At 40.9% G+C, this 16,022-nt stretch overlaps 1 protein-coding gene across 1 annotated transcript in view; it reads right to left on the bottom strand.

The window, feature by feature from the left end:
• Positions 1 to 344: 344 nt before the first annotated feature.
• Positions 345 to 16,022, bottom strand: part of CD83 (CD83 molecule) — a 28,243-nt gene continuing 12,565 nt past the window's right edge. The window contains exons 3-5 of the mRNA XM_007951889.1: positions 4,541 to 4,766; positions 2,052 to 2,158; positions 345 to 473 (exon numbers count right to left, since the gene is read on the bottom strand). Coding sequence (XP_007950080.1) covers positions 345 to 473; positions 2,052 to 2,158; positions 4,541 to 4,766 — 462 coding nt within the window. The remainder of the gene's footprint in view (positions 474 to 2,051; positions 2,159 to 4,540; positions 4,767 to 16,022) is intronic.

The raw sequence follows: 16,022 nt of genomic DNA, 5'->3' as shown, positions 1-16,022 counted from the left end.
AAGACCCTTTTCCAATAGTACCTTCCAATAGCTTTTGTATGACTGAAAAAATTTCCAAGAGGTTGACCAGATAGCTGAGCAAAACACTAAAATGGCACCCATGAAGAAGCAGCATTAGCAAACACTGTGCAGATGGCCCCAGATGACATGATCATATCATGGTTTTCAAGCTTCACTTGCAGAAAGTGAGATGGGACCCATTTTCAGATGTTTCAGTCAAGTGAAGGTCTTCACAGGAAGGATGCCATCTTTAGTGTGGGGTTCATTCTTCTCTTGTCCAGTGTAGAAGACAGACACACCACAGAACCCTCAGTTTTAAGAAAATCAACCTACAAAAATCCAGCTTATACCAATTCTGTCTTATGAAAAATCACTGGACCAAAATGTTTATTTTGGGAAGTGACTGGGAGAAAAGCTCGATCCATGACAGGCTTAGAAACATCTGGAAAAATACTCTGTAGTCGTGCAAACTTCTGAAAAATGAAACAAAACAAAAGAGATGAGTTGAGAAGTATATAACTGGAAAAATGCATCAGTTGTCACCTCTAGTTGAACTCCATTCACTAAGAGCTGGCTGGGCAACTCATTCTGGAAGCTCTCATTATACTCACCACCACAGTCACTCGAATTTGCACTGTTTCACTGGTATTTCCAACCTTTAACCAGGACATTCACTAAACTACAGAGTGGGGCCATGTCTAGCCCCACTGTTACAGATGTGTTGGAGACCCAGTGCCACAAAAATAGGCATTTGCAAACAAGAAATCAAGGTAACTCATTTTTTAAATTTACTTCCTGATAGTTCTAATTATCTTCTTATAAGCAAATAACCTTAATGGTCAAACTGTAAGCTTCCTGAGGGCAGAAACTATCCTAATATCTTTTTTAAATTATTATTGAGGTGAAATCCACTTAACATTAACCATTTTAAAATATACAATCTGGTGACATTAATTACATTCACCATGTTGTGCCACCACCACCAGTATCAATTTCCAAGTTTTTTCATCACTCCAAATAATTCTCATTCCCTCCTTCTCCAGCCCCTGGTAACCTAATGAACTCTTGTCTCTATGCATTTGCCTATTCTAGATATTTCATATAAGTGGAATCATACAATATTGGTCCTTTTGTGACTGCCTTATTTCACTCTGCATGCTTTCAAACCTCATCCAGGTAGTATCATATACGAGCACTTCATTTCTGTTTATGACAGAGCTAGTATTTAGTATTTATGGCTGAATAATATTCCATTGTATCTATACATCACATTTTGTTTATATATTCATCTGCTGATGGACACTTGGGCTGTTTTCACCTTCAGGATTAATTCTTAAGGAGTAGGTGAAAGTACCAATGATACAAGGGAAGAACCTCCAAGAAAAAACAGCTCCAGAGCAGGTGAAGGTGACTGATACATCACTGGTATGTCCTGGCTTGACCACTTGCCTGCATAAGTGAAGAACGTGAGCCTTCAAGAAGAATGATGCATCTGCCCTGGAGGGTGGTCTACAGTTCTGCTTCTGACCACTGTAACTACAAGACCTCCTGGTACTTTAATGGGATCTTTTAGCACTTCTCAGGATCCTGGATGGCTGAGTGGTTAAGAGCTCAGCTATCAACCGAAAGGTTGGCAGTTCAAACACATCAGCTGCTTTTTGGGAAAAGATGTGGTAGTCTGCTTCTGTAAAGATTACAGTCTTGGAAATCCTATGGGATAGTTCTACTCTGTCCTACAGGGTTGATATAAGTTGGAATCGACTTGATATAGCAGGTGATAGGTTTAGCACTTCTCAAATTTCCATCACATGTATTACTTTACTTTCTCTTCACTACACTGTATGTATAGTCATAAGAGGAAAAACACATTGGAAATATTTCAAGGAGCTGCTTATAATAATTCTCCTAGTTTGAGAGCTTCCATAAGTCCAGGATTCAGAGAGTAGTATCTCTCACAATCATTAAATGATTCCACAGTCCACAAAGCATATTCAGATGAGTGTCACAGGTAATCTTTTAATAATAATAGATGCTTTTGAAAAGATACTTACACAAGTGAAAATGATGAGTGTTAAGTAGAAAACAACCAGAGCCAACAGTAGCACAATTTCTGCTCTGTATTTCTTAAAATTATTTTCTTTGTGTTCCTTGGGGCATCCTTAAAAAAAAAAAAAAAAAAGTAACATATGAAACCATTTAGCAGGGCTTTTCTACCATGATAAAAAGCAAAGTTACTTTTTTTCCACTTTTTAAGTCCTGCATGTCTGGCATTCCTACCCTCATCTATCTATACCACTGAGGAGAGTAACAGAAACAGTGAGAGTGACAGCTAGTGCCCACTCTGAGCCTGGTGGTGAGCAGGGAGACGTCCCTGTGACATCTCACTTAGTCTCCACAACCACCTTCAGAAGCAGATTTGAGTATCTCCATTTTACAGACAAAGAATCTGAGGTTCAGAGAGGCTCAGGAACTAAGCCAGGTGGCAGAGCCAGGTGGCAGGTCCAGACTTATCCTCCTGCCTGTCTGCCTCCACTTCAGATGTCAGACATTTCCTAGCAGTATTTACTCTCCACATCAGATGAACTACTATTTGTTAATTAGTAATTATTTTAGTTTCATAGGTGTGGTGTAGAATTCTACTTGACCTCAAGAGGATTCAAGGGCTATGAAATGGGGCAGGGGAGCTTCTCTGGTATTAATGGATAAGTGCACACATTTTTACAGAATTGTAAAAACTCTTCCACCAAGGCAGGAAGAACAGGTGGGAAAGAGAACAGCTCCCTAATGAGTTGCTAAGCCTGCAGCTGCAGCACTCAAGAAGGACATGGGCAGGAGGAGTGCAGTGCTAAACTCAGGAGGAGACATGGAGGTGACAGGCTCTCCCCACTTAGGTGCTGACATTCACTGTGCCATGTGAGGTTATGTGTTTAGCTTTGGCTGTAGTCTGGCTGGTAACCAAATCTTCTTGAAGCCCCAGACACGGGAAAGTGGGATGTAAATGATTGGAGGTGCCTCAAGAGAGATATCAACCTTGAAAATGAATTCAAAATTTTGTGCAATATTCTAGGGATGGATTCTTACAAGTGCCTGTGATTGAAAAACTGCAAGCCACTGTCCTAATGATCCCTAACATTGATGGAGCACCTCAGATACTATATCAAGCATTTTAGTGTAATATCCTATTTAATCTGTACAACAAGCATATATCATAGATATTATTGTTCCCATTTTAGAGATAGGAAAACTGAGGCTCAGAGTCAATAAAGTGATTTGCCCAAAGTCACATGCTAATGAATGACAGAGCTAGTATTTGACTAATATCTAAATGAATTCAGAGCCTAACCACATAATGTATAGGCACTATTGCCTTCCCACAAGGAAAAGGAGAAAATAATTACACACTCTGTTCATTTCCTTTCCACCCCCTGCAGGACATGTTCCTTCCCTCTGCTTTCCCCTGCAAATTACTCTCATTTTTCATTCATGTAAATAATATTCATGGAGCATCTACTATGTGCCAGGAAATAGCAGGGAACAAAACAGAGAAAGTTCCTGTTTTCATGGAGGAAGACAGAAGGGAAACAAATCCATATGTAATATGTCAGGTGAACTAGGTGTTATGAAGACAAAGTAGGGTACAGTGCTGGTGACTGAATTAAGTACAAATAACATACTGCTTATGTTATACACTATATATCTATATAAGGAGCTCTGGTGGTGTAGTGGGTAAGGCTACTAACCAGATGATCAGCAGTTCAAACCCACCAACTGGAGGAAAATGAGGCAATCTACTTTTCATAATGATTGGAAACCCAATGGGGGTCACTATGAGTCGAATGGACTCAATGGTAGTGGGTATATACTTATATAACATATCTAAATAACATACATATAATGATAGTGAACAACTCCAAACACTACATCCCCAAACACTGAAACATTGTGTTCGTCTGAATATAAGAATATTATAAAATTATATTTATTAACTCTAAGCCTCAGTTTTCCTATCTCTACAATGGGAATAATAATATCTATGACATATGTTCTGGGAACTCTGTTGGCATAGTGCCTAAGGCGTTTGACTGCTAACCAGAAGGCTGGCAGTTCAAACCCATCAGCCACTCCTCAGAAGGAAAGATGGGAAATCTACTTCTGTAGTGATACTACCTTGGAAAACCAAGGTGGGGTCACTATGAGTCGGATCTGACTTGACGGCAGTGAGCAGTGAGTATGACATATGCTTGAGTCAGATTCCTTTCAGATATGTGATAGAAGGAGAAAGTGGCCATTGTACAAAATCTGGAACTCCATGAAGACTTGTTTGTCATTTCAAGCATCAGCTGCTAACAAGTGTTGGGCAAAAGTCAAACACAAGGTAATTTTAAAGCTACTTAAAGTTACAACATCCTTGCAGTAGAATTCTACTGCAGATGCAATCCCAGGCTCCAGTGTCAGACTCTGAACAAGAGGATTGATTTTAGGACATACAGAAAGCACATGTGCATTCTCAAGAAGAAAACAAGTGCAGCAGATCACTTACCTATCACTCTCAGGGTCACTGTGCCACTTTGGTTTCTCTGCCCTTCTAGGTCCCACAGAGTGCACCTGTATGTCCCCGTGTTGCAGTTAGTAGTGTTTCGGATCTTCAGAGAATACAGCCTTTCACTGGTGGCTTCTTGAGAGCTATTTTTCTCCTTCTGATAATAGTACTGTTCACTCAGATCTTCCTGGGGCATCTCCATCACCTCTTCATCACCCTCTCTAAGCTGTTAAGAAATAATCATACTACATCATGTTCTGTTGTCAGAAATTCCAAGTGTTGGACCTCAACACCAAGGTTTCCAAAAAATCTATCCTAAATTTTTTAAAACAAGGCAATGTGCTTTTTTGTGTGTGACTGGTGGGGAATGGGGAGAGAATGTATGAAAGTCTTTTAAGAATATATTTGGAATAAGATCAAGACTGCATCTTATGATTCTCTGTATCTCAAACTCTATCCTATATAAAGGAGACAGGGTTGCTGTTGAGGATAATGAGAGGTTGAGTATGAATGAATCACTTTGAATTCTATTTTGCCATGGATTGTTCTGTTTCAAATGTTCTCTTGAGTTCTTCAGATACAACTCATCCATTCATTGGCTGGATTCTTATTTTTGTATCCCAGCCTTTTATTTAGAAAAGTTCCTAACTCTGTTAAGATCACAGCTAAGCAACTCAACTAAAAAACACAGAGATGCAGATGAGTGATGCCTCCTGTAAATATCCACCTTGCTATTCCAAGGAGTCCCTAGGTGGTACAAATGATTAATGTGCTCATGTGCTAACTGAAAGGTTGGAAGTTTGAGTCCACCCAGAGGCACCTTAGAAAAAAGGCTGGTGATCTACTTCTGCAAAATCAGCCATTGAAAATCCTATGGAACACACTTCTCTTCAAAGTTCTTTTCAACTTTGCCTTCCATTATTTTCTGACTATAAGTCTTGTTTTTAGCCTTAGATGGAGTTTACCACCAGCTTTGGGCTATATTCCCAAGCAACCCAACTCTGAGAAGACCCAAGCTTGGCACACCAGGGGGCCACTATTGGCCTCACACTGTCTGCAGGCACCTATTAACGGTTTCATTCCCACTTGAAGACTTTATGTCTATTACTTTGTAAACTAAGGTGCATCTGACCCAAGCCATGATACTTTCAACAGCCTCATATGCATGTGAGAGCTGGACAATGAATAAAGAAGACAGCAGAAGAAGTGATGTATTTCAATTGTATGGCTGGTGAAGGGTATTGAATGTACCATGGGCTGCTAGAAGAACGAACAAATCTGTCTTGGAGAAATTGCAGCCGGAATGCTCCTCAGAAGCAAAAATAGCCAGACTACATCTCTCATACTTTGGCCATGTTGTCAGAAGGGACCAGTCCCTAGAGAAGAATATCATGCTTGGTAAAGTAGAGGGTCAGTGAGAAAGAGGAAGACCCTCAACAAGATGCACTGACACAGTGGCTTCACAATGGGCTAAGCACACGAGGACTGTGAGGATGGTACACGATCTGGCAGTGTTTCATTCTCTGGAGCACAGGGTCGCCATGAGTCAGAGCTGACTTGATGGCACCTAACAACAACAACTACAGCACTGTATGTGCAATTTTTCTGTAAACGTAAAATCACTCTAAAAAAATGAAACAAGATATGTACCTCACACCACACACAAAAACAAACTCCAGATGGATCAAAGACTTAAATGTGAAACCTAGAACTATACAGTTTCTCAAGGAAAATTTAGGCTCAAACTTAAGGGCCCTAATATTTGGTATAAATAGACTACCAAGCATAATTCAAAATGCACCAACAGCAGAAGAGAAGCCAGATGATTGGGACCTTCTAAAAATTAAATGTTTATGTGCTTCCAAAGACTTCTCCAAAAGAGTCAAAAGAGAACCTACAGATTGGGAAAAAATATTTGGTAATAACATATCTGACAAGGGACTTATCTCTAGAATTTATAGAACACTCCAACACCTCAATAACAAAAAGACAAACAATCCAATTAAAAAATGGGCAGAAGACATGAACAGATACTTCACCAAGGAGGATATTCAAGCGGCCAACAAACATATGAAGAAATGCTCACGATCATTAGCTATTAGAGAGATGCAAATCAAAACAACAATGAGATACCATCTTGCTCCAGCACTAGTAGCAAAGTTCAACAAGACAGAAAATAACAAATGCTGGCGAGGTTGTGGAGAGATTGGGACTCTCATACACTGCTGGTGGGACTGTCAAATGGTACAACCATTGTGGAAAGCAGTATGGCGATTCCTTCAAAAGTTGGAAATACAAATACCATTTGACCCAGCCATCCCATTACTAGGTATATACCCTAAAGAAGTGAGAGCCATAACAAGAACAGATATATGCACGCCGATGTTCATCGCAGCACTATTTACAATAGCCAAAACTTGGAAACAACCTAGATGTCCAACAACTGAGGAATGGATAACCAAACTTTGGTACATTCACACAATGGAATACTATGCAACGCTAAAGAATAATGTAGAATCTGTAAAACACCACATAACGTGGATGAACTTGGAGGACATTATGCTGAGCGAAATAAGTCAGTCACAAAAGGACAAATATTGTATTAGTCCGTTATTGTAAAAGTTAAGGAAATGTTTATATATTGGAGGACATTTTCTTTGTTGGTTACCAGGGGTGGGAGGGGAGGGGAGGGAATGCTGTTAGATAGATAGAGATAAATATTGATTTGGGTGAAGAGAAGGGCAATGTACCAAATGTGAGTGACCAATATGGCAGCATTGAGGATGAGAAAGACAGAGAGAGTTACATGGGCAGTACAAACAACAAATATGAACCCCTTTGTAAATACAATACTGAGTTGTTAATGAAAGCAAACATGGGTATAGGGACGGATAGATGGGTGAACAAGCTAAACAATTATGTATGTCTAAATGGAGAGTGTATCCAAGATCATATACAGGGTTGGCAGACAATGGGCCTCTCGAAGAGTATGAAGGGATGGACACTGGGAGGAGGTAACTATGGGGAGGAAGTGGGAGGGGAGCTGCTGCATTGTAAATTTTGGTCAATGACATGAGACAAAGTATATGTGAACTGCTGTATGAAAAGTGAATTTACTCTGTAAATCTTCACCCAAATCCTAATAAAAAAAAAAAAGATAGCAACAACCAAAAAAAAAAAAAAAAAAAAATCACTCTAAAAAGAAAATCTATTTATTTATTTATTTATTTATTAAAAAAAGAGGTTATCCTTACCTGGGGGAAAAGCTGTGGAAAAACAGTTAGCTGCACCTTAAATCACTGTACCCAGATCAGACCATCCTGACTGGGACAGATGCTAAATTTATCAAAATAACTAGTGCAGCTGGTTTTCGCTCCCTGAACTATCTTTGGGATTCAATCATGGGGAGTAGGGGCAGATTGCTCATGCCCCAATTCAGAGATGAAGCACACATCATTTTCACCATCCCAGATATATTTCTACTTTGCCTAATTAACTCACCAGGTGATCCTGCAATGAAATTTTTTAAACATTCAAAAAAATGATTTTAAAACTAAAACCAAACGCATTGCAGTCGAGTCAATTCCGACTCATGGCAAACTCGTGTTACAGAGAAGTGACCTCTGTAGGGTTTTCTTGACTGTAATCTTTACAGAAGAGGATCACCTGGACTTTCTTCCACAGGGCTACTGGATGGGTTTGAAACACTAACCTTTAGATTAGCAGCCAATCGTGAACCACTTGCACTATCTGGGCTCAAAAAGTGATTAACACCAATAGTAAAGCAAGTGATTGTTTTCCATATACTTTCGATGAGAGCCACAGGCAGGTCTACAACATCTGTGCTCTGCCCTTTGTTGAGCTGCCCTTTTCTGGTTGGTTGGGGACCAACAGGGAGCCCAGGATTCAGTGGCATTCCTTACTGTCAATAGCATTGTAAGGATACCAAGAGCCACCTTAACGAAAGAGGGAGATCAACTGGCCTCATTGTCTCGCCCTTGGCCTCCACGTGCCAATATTTAATCTCTCCTGTGAGCTCCCTATGACTCCTCTCAGACTTCTAGAATCAGTGCAGGGAAATAAATGACCAGAGAATTAGGGAAAAACCTGATGAGGAAACTCAGAAAAGAAAAAGCAAGACCACCCTCTCCCCCCTGTCCACAAGCACACACCCTTGGTTGTTTCTATTTCATTTATTGAGTTAGGGGTGCACCATGAAGTTCACAGAAAGAGCAAGTCTGGGCATCCACAGCCTTTAGTTCTTGTTCAAAGGCCCGTAGACTGGGCGACAGAGACATCTGGTGGTAGATTTATGGCTCCTGCAAGAAAACCTGCGCCTTCCTCTCCCAGCGCTGGGTTGAGAGGAATGGCTTCTTTCAGGCCTTGTCCATGAACATAAATTCCATTTCCTGATGGTCTTTCTTGTGTTGAAAGCTCCCTTCCTAAATAATCAAGAATCTACTGGAGGAAGTGAAAAGTCTGGGGCCTTTATGTTTTCCAAAATTAAACAGGAAAAGAAAGGATATTCAATGAACCTTAAAAAAAAACCACCAGTTGCTGTCGCTTTGACTCTGATGCGTAGTGACCTCATGTGTGTCAGGGAAGACCTATAGGGTTTTCAATGGTTGATTTTTTCTGAAGTAGATCACCAGGCCTTTCTTTTGAGGTTGGTAGACTCCAACCTCTAATCTTTCTGTTGGCAACCAAGTGTGTTAACCATTTTTACCACTGACGGACTTGTTGTTTGTTGTTGTTATTTGCCCTTGCGTCGGACCTGACCATAGCGACCCTCCTCGAGTTTCTGAGGCAGTATCACTACGGAAGTAGATTGCCCGACCTTCCTTCTGAGGAGTGGCTGGTGGGTTTGAACCACCAGCCTTCTGATTAGCAGTCAAGTGCCTTAGGCACTATGCTATCAGAGCTCCGGAGGGACTTAGAGGAAACTAAAGGTGTCCAACTGATTCTAGAATACATCTAGTTTAGCCCATTTTGTCCTTTACAAGCCCAATTAAGCCACAGACTGCTGCTTCATCCTAAGCTCCTACCTTTCCCCAATGCTGTCTGGCAAATAGGCTTGAACATTCCAGACAAAGCTACTCATGGGCCAAGCTCCCAGGATCAACCACGGCCAACTTGTGCCAGGCACCTCCAGGCAAAGTAGCTACTATTCGACTGCCACCAGTGTGAACTAATTCACTCAGCCCAAGGTTTGCAGTCCCCACACTGATGGCTCAGCCTGCTTTTCTTTGCTAAATTAACCTCAAAATGCACTCAACTCCATGTTCCCAATAGATTTCACTAGAACTCTGTTTTGCTAGAAAACCTCAGTATATTGAAAAGAGGGATACTTGGTTACATCAACTACTTAGAGGTTATCTACCTCTGGTTTTCTCCTTGGGGGCCTGCTCTCCCATCCACTGACCACTCCCTCAACTCAGAAAGGCTTGGCTGAAAGTCAAGAGAGAAACCGTGAAACCCTCTGGAGATGGCAGAAATATAAACAATTACACCTATTTACATAAAGATGGCCTCATTATCCTGCCGGCCGTTGGGAATCACTGGAGCAAGGATGTGCTGGTGAGTGGCCTTGCTGGCAGCCTTCTGCCTATTTGCAGAAGAAAGCTCATGTTAAAACTCAGCAGCAGCAACAACAAAAAGTAGCTTGTTTCTTGGTCAGATTTCCATGGGCCTCTGGCAAGAACTCTAGCGGGGCCTTTAGTAATTTTTAAATGGCAAAACAAAGGCAGGGTGAGATCATGAGAAGGATGGGGAAAAGACAAAACAAAGAACCCCAAAGCAGCTTGCAGTATTCCTACTCACTGAACTGCCATGACATTGTAGGATGACAGCAAAATATTACAACTTCCACAGAGCTATTTTCCAAAGTCCTAAGCACTTGAAAGCCCCCTTCTCACGAAAGACCCAGAGAACTAAGAGAACTACTGTTTTAACCTGGGAACTACTGAATTCGTCATGGGCTGCAAGGAGAACGAACAAATCAGTCTTTGAAGAAATATAACCAGAATACCTTGGAAGCGAGGATGCCAAGACTTTGGCTCACTTACTTTGGACATGTCATCAGAAAAGAACAATCACTAGAAAAAGATATTACGTTTGGTAAAGTAGAGGGTCAGTGAAAAAGAGAGACCCTCAGTGAGCTGGACTGACACAGTCTACAACAATGGGCTCCAACACAGCAAAGACTGTGAGGACTGGCCAACATTTCATTCTGTTATACATAAAATCGCTATGAGTCAGAGCTGACTCAATGGCAACAAACAACAACAATGACTAAATAATGAACAACAGCTTCCTTTGCCTGGTAATACTTCCAGCAAAAGGAAACCAGTAGCCATCAAGTCGACTGACTCATTGCGACCTCTTGTATGTCAGAGTAGAACTGTGCTCCACAGAGTTCTCTATAGCTGCTTCTGCAGAAGTGACAGCCAGGCTTTTCCTCCAAGGAGCCTCTGGGTAGACTCAACCTCCAACCTCTCAGTTAGCAGGCGAGAGTGTTAACCATCTGCACCACCCAGGGACCCCACAGCAAAAGGAACTTTCTGTAAATTCACACAATGCACTGGGAAATAGATCAGAACCCTCCCTCAGGCTGCAAGATCTAAATGTGTACAATGTATATTCTTTCTTCTTTTAACCATTTTAAAATATACCTTTTTTTTGTGATGCAGTCTGAGGAATCTGAGATTTGCCTAGGGTTTCAAAACTAATTGCAGTGAATTCTCAAAATGGGATGGGAACTAGCATTATGCAAGGAACTGTATATGCTAAAGTTCAACACATGTCTTCAAATACGTGGTCAAGCGACTATCATATCTCTGTGTCTGGTGAGTTAGCTGTGAAGAAGCAGCACTGAGAACTGGAAGGAGGTATTTCCTAGTGAGGAAACTGGAGCAAGAGCACATGGACAATTCTCAACTTTGCTTTGTTTTATGAGTTCTTATAAATATTTGAGCTGGCTCAAAAATCAGCCTCTGGCAAGAACAGCTTTTTAAGCATTCCAAATCTACAAGTAATTCACTGCCTTTCTGCAAAGGCTTTTTAGGAAATAGTGATTTATAACAAAATGCACCATCAGATTCATTCACAGCAAAATATAATTGATGAGAACTTTTCAGTGCAAACTTTACAATGTTGATAACGTAGCATGTTAAACCATCACATGATTTGGGCAAACTAACTCCTCAAAACAGGAGCTCTGGTAGCATAGTGGCTAAGGCACTTGACTGCTAACCAGAAGGCTGGTGGTTCAAACCCACCAGCCACTCCTCGGAAGGAAGGTTGGGCAATCCTACTTCCGTAGTGATACTGCCTCGGAAACCCAAGGAGGGGTCGCTATGAGTCAGGGCTGACTCGACGGCACATAACAACAACAACAACTCCTCAAAACACTCATCCCAGTAATGTTTTAAAAATCCACACTTCATGCAGCAATTTACGCTGACAACTGTATCTATTTGATAGAGGTAGAATGGGGCAAAATAAGAGGTGTCTTATTTTCAGCTCTAGTGGTATAGTGCCTGAAACATTTGACTGGTAACCAGAAGGTTAGAGGTTCAAACCCACCAGCCACTCCATGGAAGGAAGGCTGAACAATCTACTTCGGTAAAGATTTACTGCCTCGGAAACCCAAAGGAGGTTGCTATGAGTCAGAATCGACTCAATGGCAGTGAGTTTGGCTTTTGGTTTTCTATATACTTTTAACTTGCCTTAAGGCCTCCAATTTGATGAAATAATTTAAAAACTATATTCTTCTAAAATGGAGTTTTGACTTTAAGGAAATCACAAGCCCTAAATTGAAATAAACTCTGCTTAATTTGCTGAATAATGAATCAAGCAAATACAAGTATGAATTTAAGGTCATGTGAATTACATAGGGTTTGTATTTTTTCAAGTGATAGAAATATTTGAGCTAGAATAAAAGAAACAAAATGAATACTGAAATATGGCTGGAATTGAACCAATATTTTCGTCAAAAACATTATTGTGGAAAATGCTTTCACATAGTTTATATAATTTTGTCAAATATATGTTACCCTGTTACATTACTATATTTACATATAAGAGGGCAATAGTTCCATCCCTGTAGCAGGGAAAAGGTTCACACACTTGAAATCCACATTTATCATACACTAGATCTGTTAAGAATGTGATCCAAAACTAATTAAAAAAAGAAAAAAAGATTTTTTGAGGAGAAAAATATGTATACACATATATGCATGCAAATATTACACCCAATAATTTGATAAAACATATTTCAAAATATGGCCATGGTATTAAATTATTCTGATGTATTCTAATCACATTGGACAGCTTTTTTTTTTATTGCATTTCTTGTGCACTAACATTCATGTACCTTGGTTTCTAACTCAATTAAAATGCCAATATAATCCTCATCCATCATAAAAACAGCTTTTTATAACGTGCAAAATAGTTTGGCTGGGAGGTTGATGTCATAATGAGGGTAGAATGTATGAGCATTAACATCGTTTTTTCTAAGTGTAGTTTTATTAGAAAAATGATTTTCCACTTTGAAATTTACTGGGTCTAACTGACAGAATTGGATTTATGGCTGTTAACAGTTATGAGTACAGCAGAGGCAGCATAATTAAGAGCACAGACTTTAGAGTTGGACAGACCTGGAACCAAACTCCAGCCCTACCACAGCTAGTGGTGTTCTTGGCCAACTGTCTGAACAACTCTCAGGCCTGGTGTGTTCCTCTTTATCTGAGGGTGACTGTATCTCATAGAACTGGTGTGAACATACTTAGAATGAATGTACAGACCCCAGCACAGTGCCAATCATGTTGTTGTTGTCTGCTGCTGTTAAGTAGACTCCCTATTCATGGTAACCTTATGTACAATGCCACCCAGTCCTGCATCATACCATGATTGGTAGGGGACTGGACCGCTGTGGTCCACAGGGTTTTCACTGGGTGGTTTTCATAAGTAGGTTGTCAAGCCTTTCTTTCTAGTCCATCTTAGTCTGGAAGCTCTGCTGAAACATGTTCAGAATCATAGCAACATGCAAGCCTGCACTGACAGATGAGTGGTGGCTACACATGAGGTACATGGGCTGGGAACTGAACCTGTATCCCCTACAAGGAAGGTGAAAACTGTACCACTGAACCACCTATGTCCTCATGCCAATCACATCCAGGCATTCCTTACCCCTGATCCAGTCTCTTCTCTGATGAAGTTCTCCTGTAAGTCACAGTCTCTGCTCTTGAGAGAAATCATTTCTCTACACACAATATCTACAAATATCTACAGCATTCTGAATATTTTAAAGCACCATGATAATGCTGTTGCATGCTGCCAAGTCAACTCTGACTCATAGAGACCCTACAGGAGAACCCACTTCAGGGTTTCCTAGGCTGTAAACTTTTATTAGAGCAGATTCCCAGCTCTTTTTCCTGGGAGCTGTTGGGTGGCTTCAAACCACCAACCTTTCAGTTAGCAGTCAAATGCCTAACCCTTGCACTATTGGGCTCCTTACCATGATAATAATGTGGCAGAAACCCTTTGGAAGTGTGACTGGAAGGCAATGTTGGGGCCATTTATTGTTCATGCCAACCACCTTTCACCACTGGCATCTTGTGTGTCTTGCTGGACCCAGAGGAGGCACCACCAAGACTTTGGGGTCCAGGTCCATCAGATGGCACCACATTGGTTCTACAGGATATGTGCTTAATGAGGCCTGACATTCACCAACCAAAGTGACTAGTTCTGATGGGCAGTTGGTCCAATTAAAGCCACCTAAGTATAATCAGGCATTTGCTGAGACATTAGAAAAGAGGAACAATCTTTTCCTTTGCACTCTATCCTGGGAGGGCACAGGCAGTTCCTGGGGTATGAACAAGATGTGTTCCTAACTATAATTTTAAGAATTTGTAGATAAGTCAAAACAGGTGCATATGGTTCTTATTTAGCCTGACTATAGTGCAAGAAAAGGCCCAAAATCTTTTCAATGATTTAACAGCTGCACACACAGCAAATGAAGGCAACAGTGATGAAGAATTTGTTGCAAGGAGTGGTTCAATCATTTCAAAGTGAGGACAAACTTATACAACATTAAAGGGCAAATAAGAGTTGCCCATAAGTTGGATATTCATGACCCAAGAACTGCCTATATATAAGTCTGCAGATATTAGCCATTGTTTTACTATCATGTGGTGGATGGTAATGAAACCAGCATGAAGGAAGGAAGAGTTGAGAAATGAAAAGACACCAAGTCCTGGGATATTCATTAACCTCTAAATTTAACCATAACTGAAGTAGAAACTATGTCTCAATTTTTTCAACTTCAGCCATTAAAAGCCAATATATTACCTTTTCCTTTTTTCTTTTTTTTAACAATTAATTCTTTTTTTTTTTTTTTGGTGACAATATACACAGCAAAATAGACACCAAGAGAAGGAAGCTAAGATGGCAACCTAACCTAGTTAGACTGTCTACATCACCTCTCTACAACAAAGACCAAGAAACTAAATGAGACAGATACAGATGAAAATCCTGGAATCCTGAGCATCAAATAAAAGCATATGAATTAGATCAAACATTAATTGGAAGAAAAAACAGAATGAAAGCAGTGAATGAGGAGAGACATGGCACAGAAATACGAAGCTAGTCCATCCAGCATAGCATGGTCATTTTGGGACAGGCAGCCTTCCTGGGTGAGGAGCACAAAAAGGCAACTTCGTGGAATCCCCAACAAAACAGAGACACAGTGTAGACAAATGTGGAGTAAAGCAAAGTGAGCAGAATATGAGCTAGACATAAGGAAGAAAAGGGCAAGAAAGTGGACAAGAACTCCAGAAACTCAGGTGACCATAGAGCAGGGAGGCCGCCAGTAAACAGGGATAGAACTAATCACCAATAGGGGTTCCTCATTGTTTGGCTGGAGGGCCCATGCAGAGGAGCAGACTTGTGCAGTGGCAGCTAGACTGGACTCTAGGTGGCCCCGTTCTTGTGTTGAGTCGGGGCAAGAACGAGATAAATGGATACCCTCACCCATGAGTGCACCAGCACCTATGCCAGTGACCAGTGACCAAAAAAATGTGCTTTTCCTCCTTCCCCACAACATCCGTCTAGTGATTAGTGGTGTGGACCCCCATCCCCACCCACCTAGGAGTCAGTGATGCCCCCTGCCTCCCATCCCCTACCTGGAGATACTCTTAGCCCACCTCTCCACCTACTGCTCTGCTCCCCTGGCAGCCTATAGTATGCTCCTATGGATCATGTGCCACGTGCCTACCAGATTCACAATCTTCAGAGTGTGCTCTCATGGATCACATGCTGAGTGCCTACTGCTTCCACAGGTGGTGGCAAAAGCTCACACCTGGTACCTCACAACTTCCCCAGCTGCTTTTTTGGCTTTTTACATCTCTTTTCCTTTCTCTCTCTCTCTCCCTCTTTTTACTTTTTTCCTCCCTCCTTTTTTTTTTTTTTTTTTTTTTTTGAA

Source organism: Orycteropus afer, unplaced genomic scaffold (assembly GCF_000298275.1).
Source record: "Orycteropus afer afer isolate SDZICR_OR568_19922 unplaced genomic scaffold, OryAfe1.0 scaffold00012, whole genome shotgun sequence".
Lineage (NCBI taxonomy): Eukaryota > Metazoa > Chordata > Mammalia > Tubulidentata > Orycteropodidae > Orycteropus > Orycteropus afer.
The sequence above is the reverse complement of the archived record's forward strand: the minus strand, read 5'-3'. Positions and strand labels throughout refer to the sequence as shown.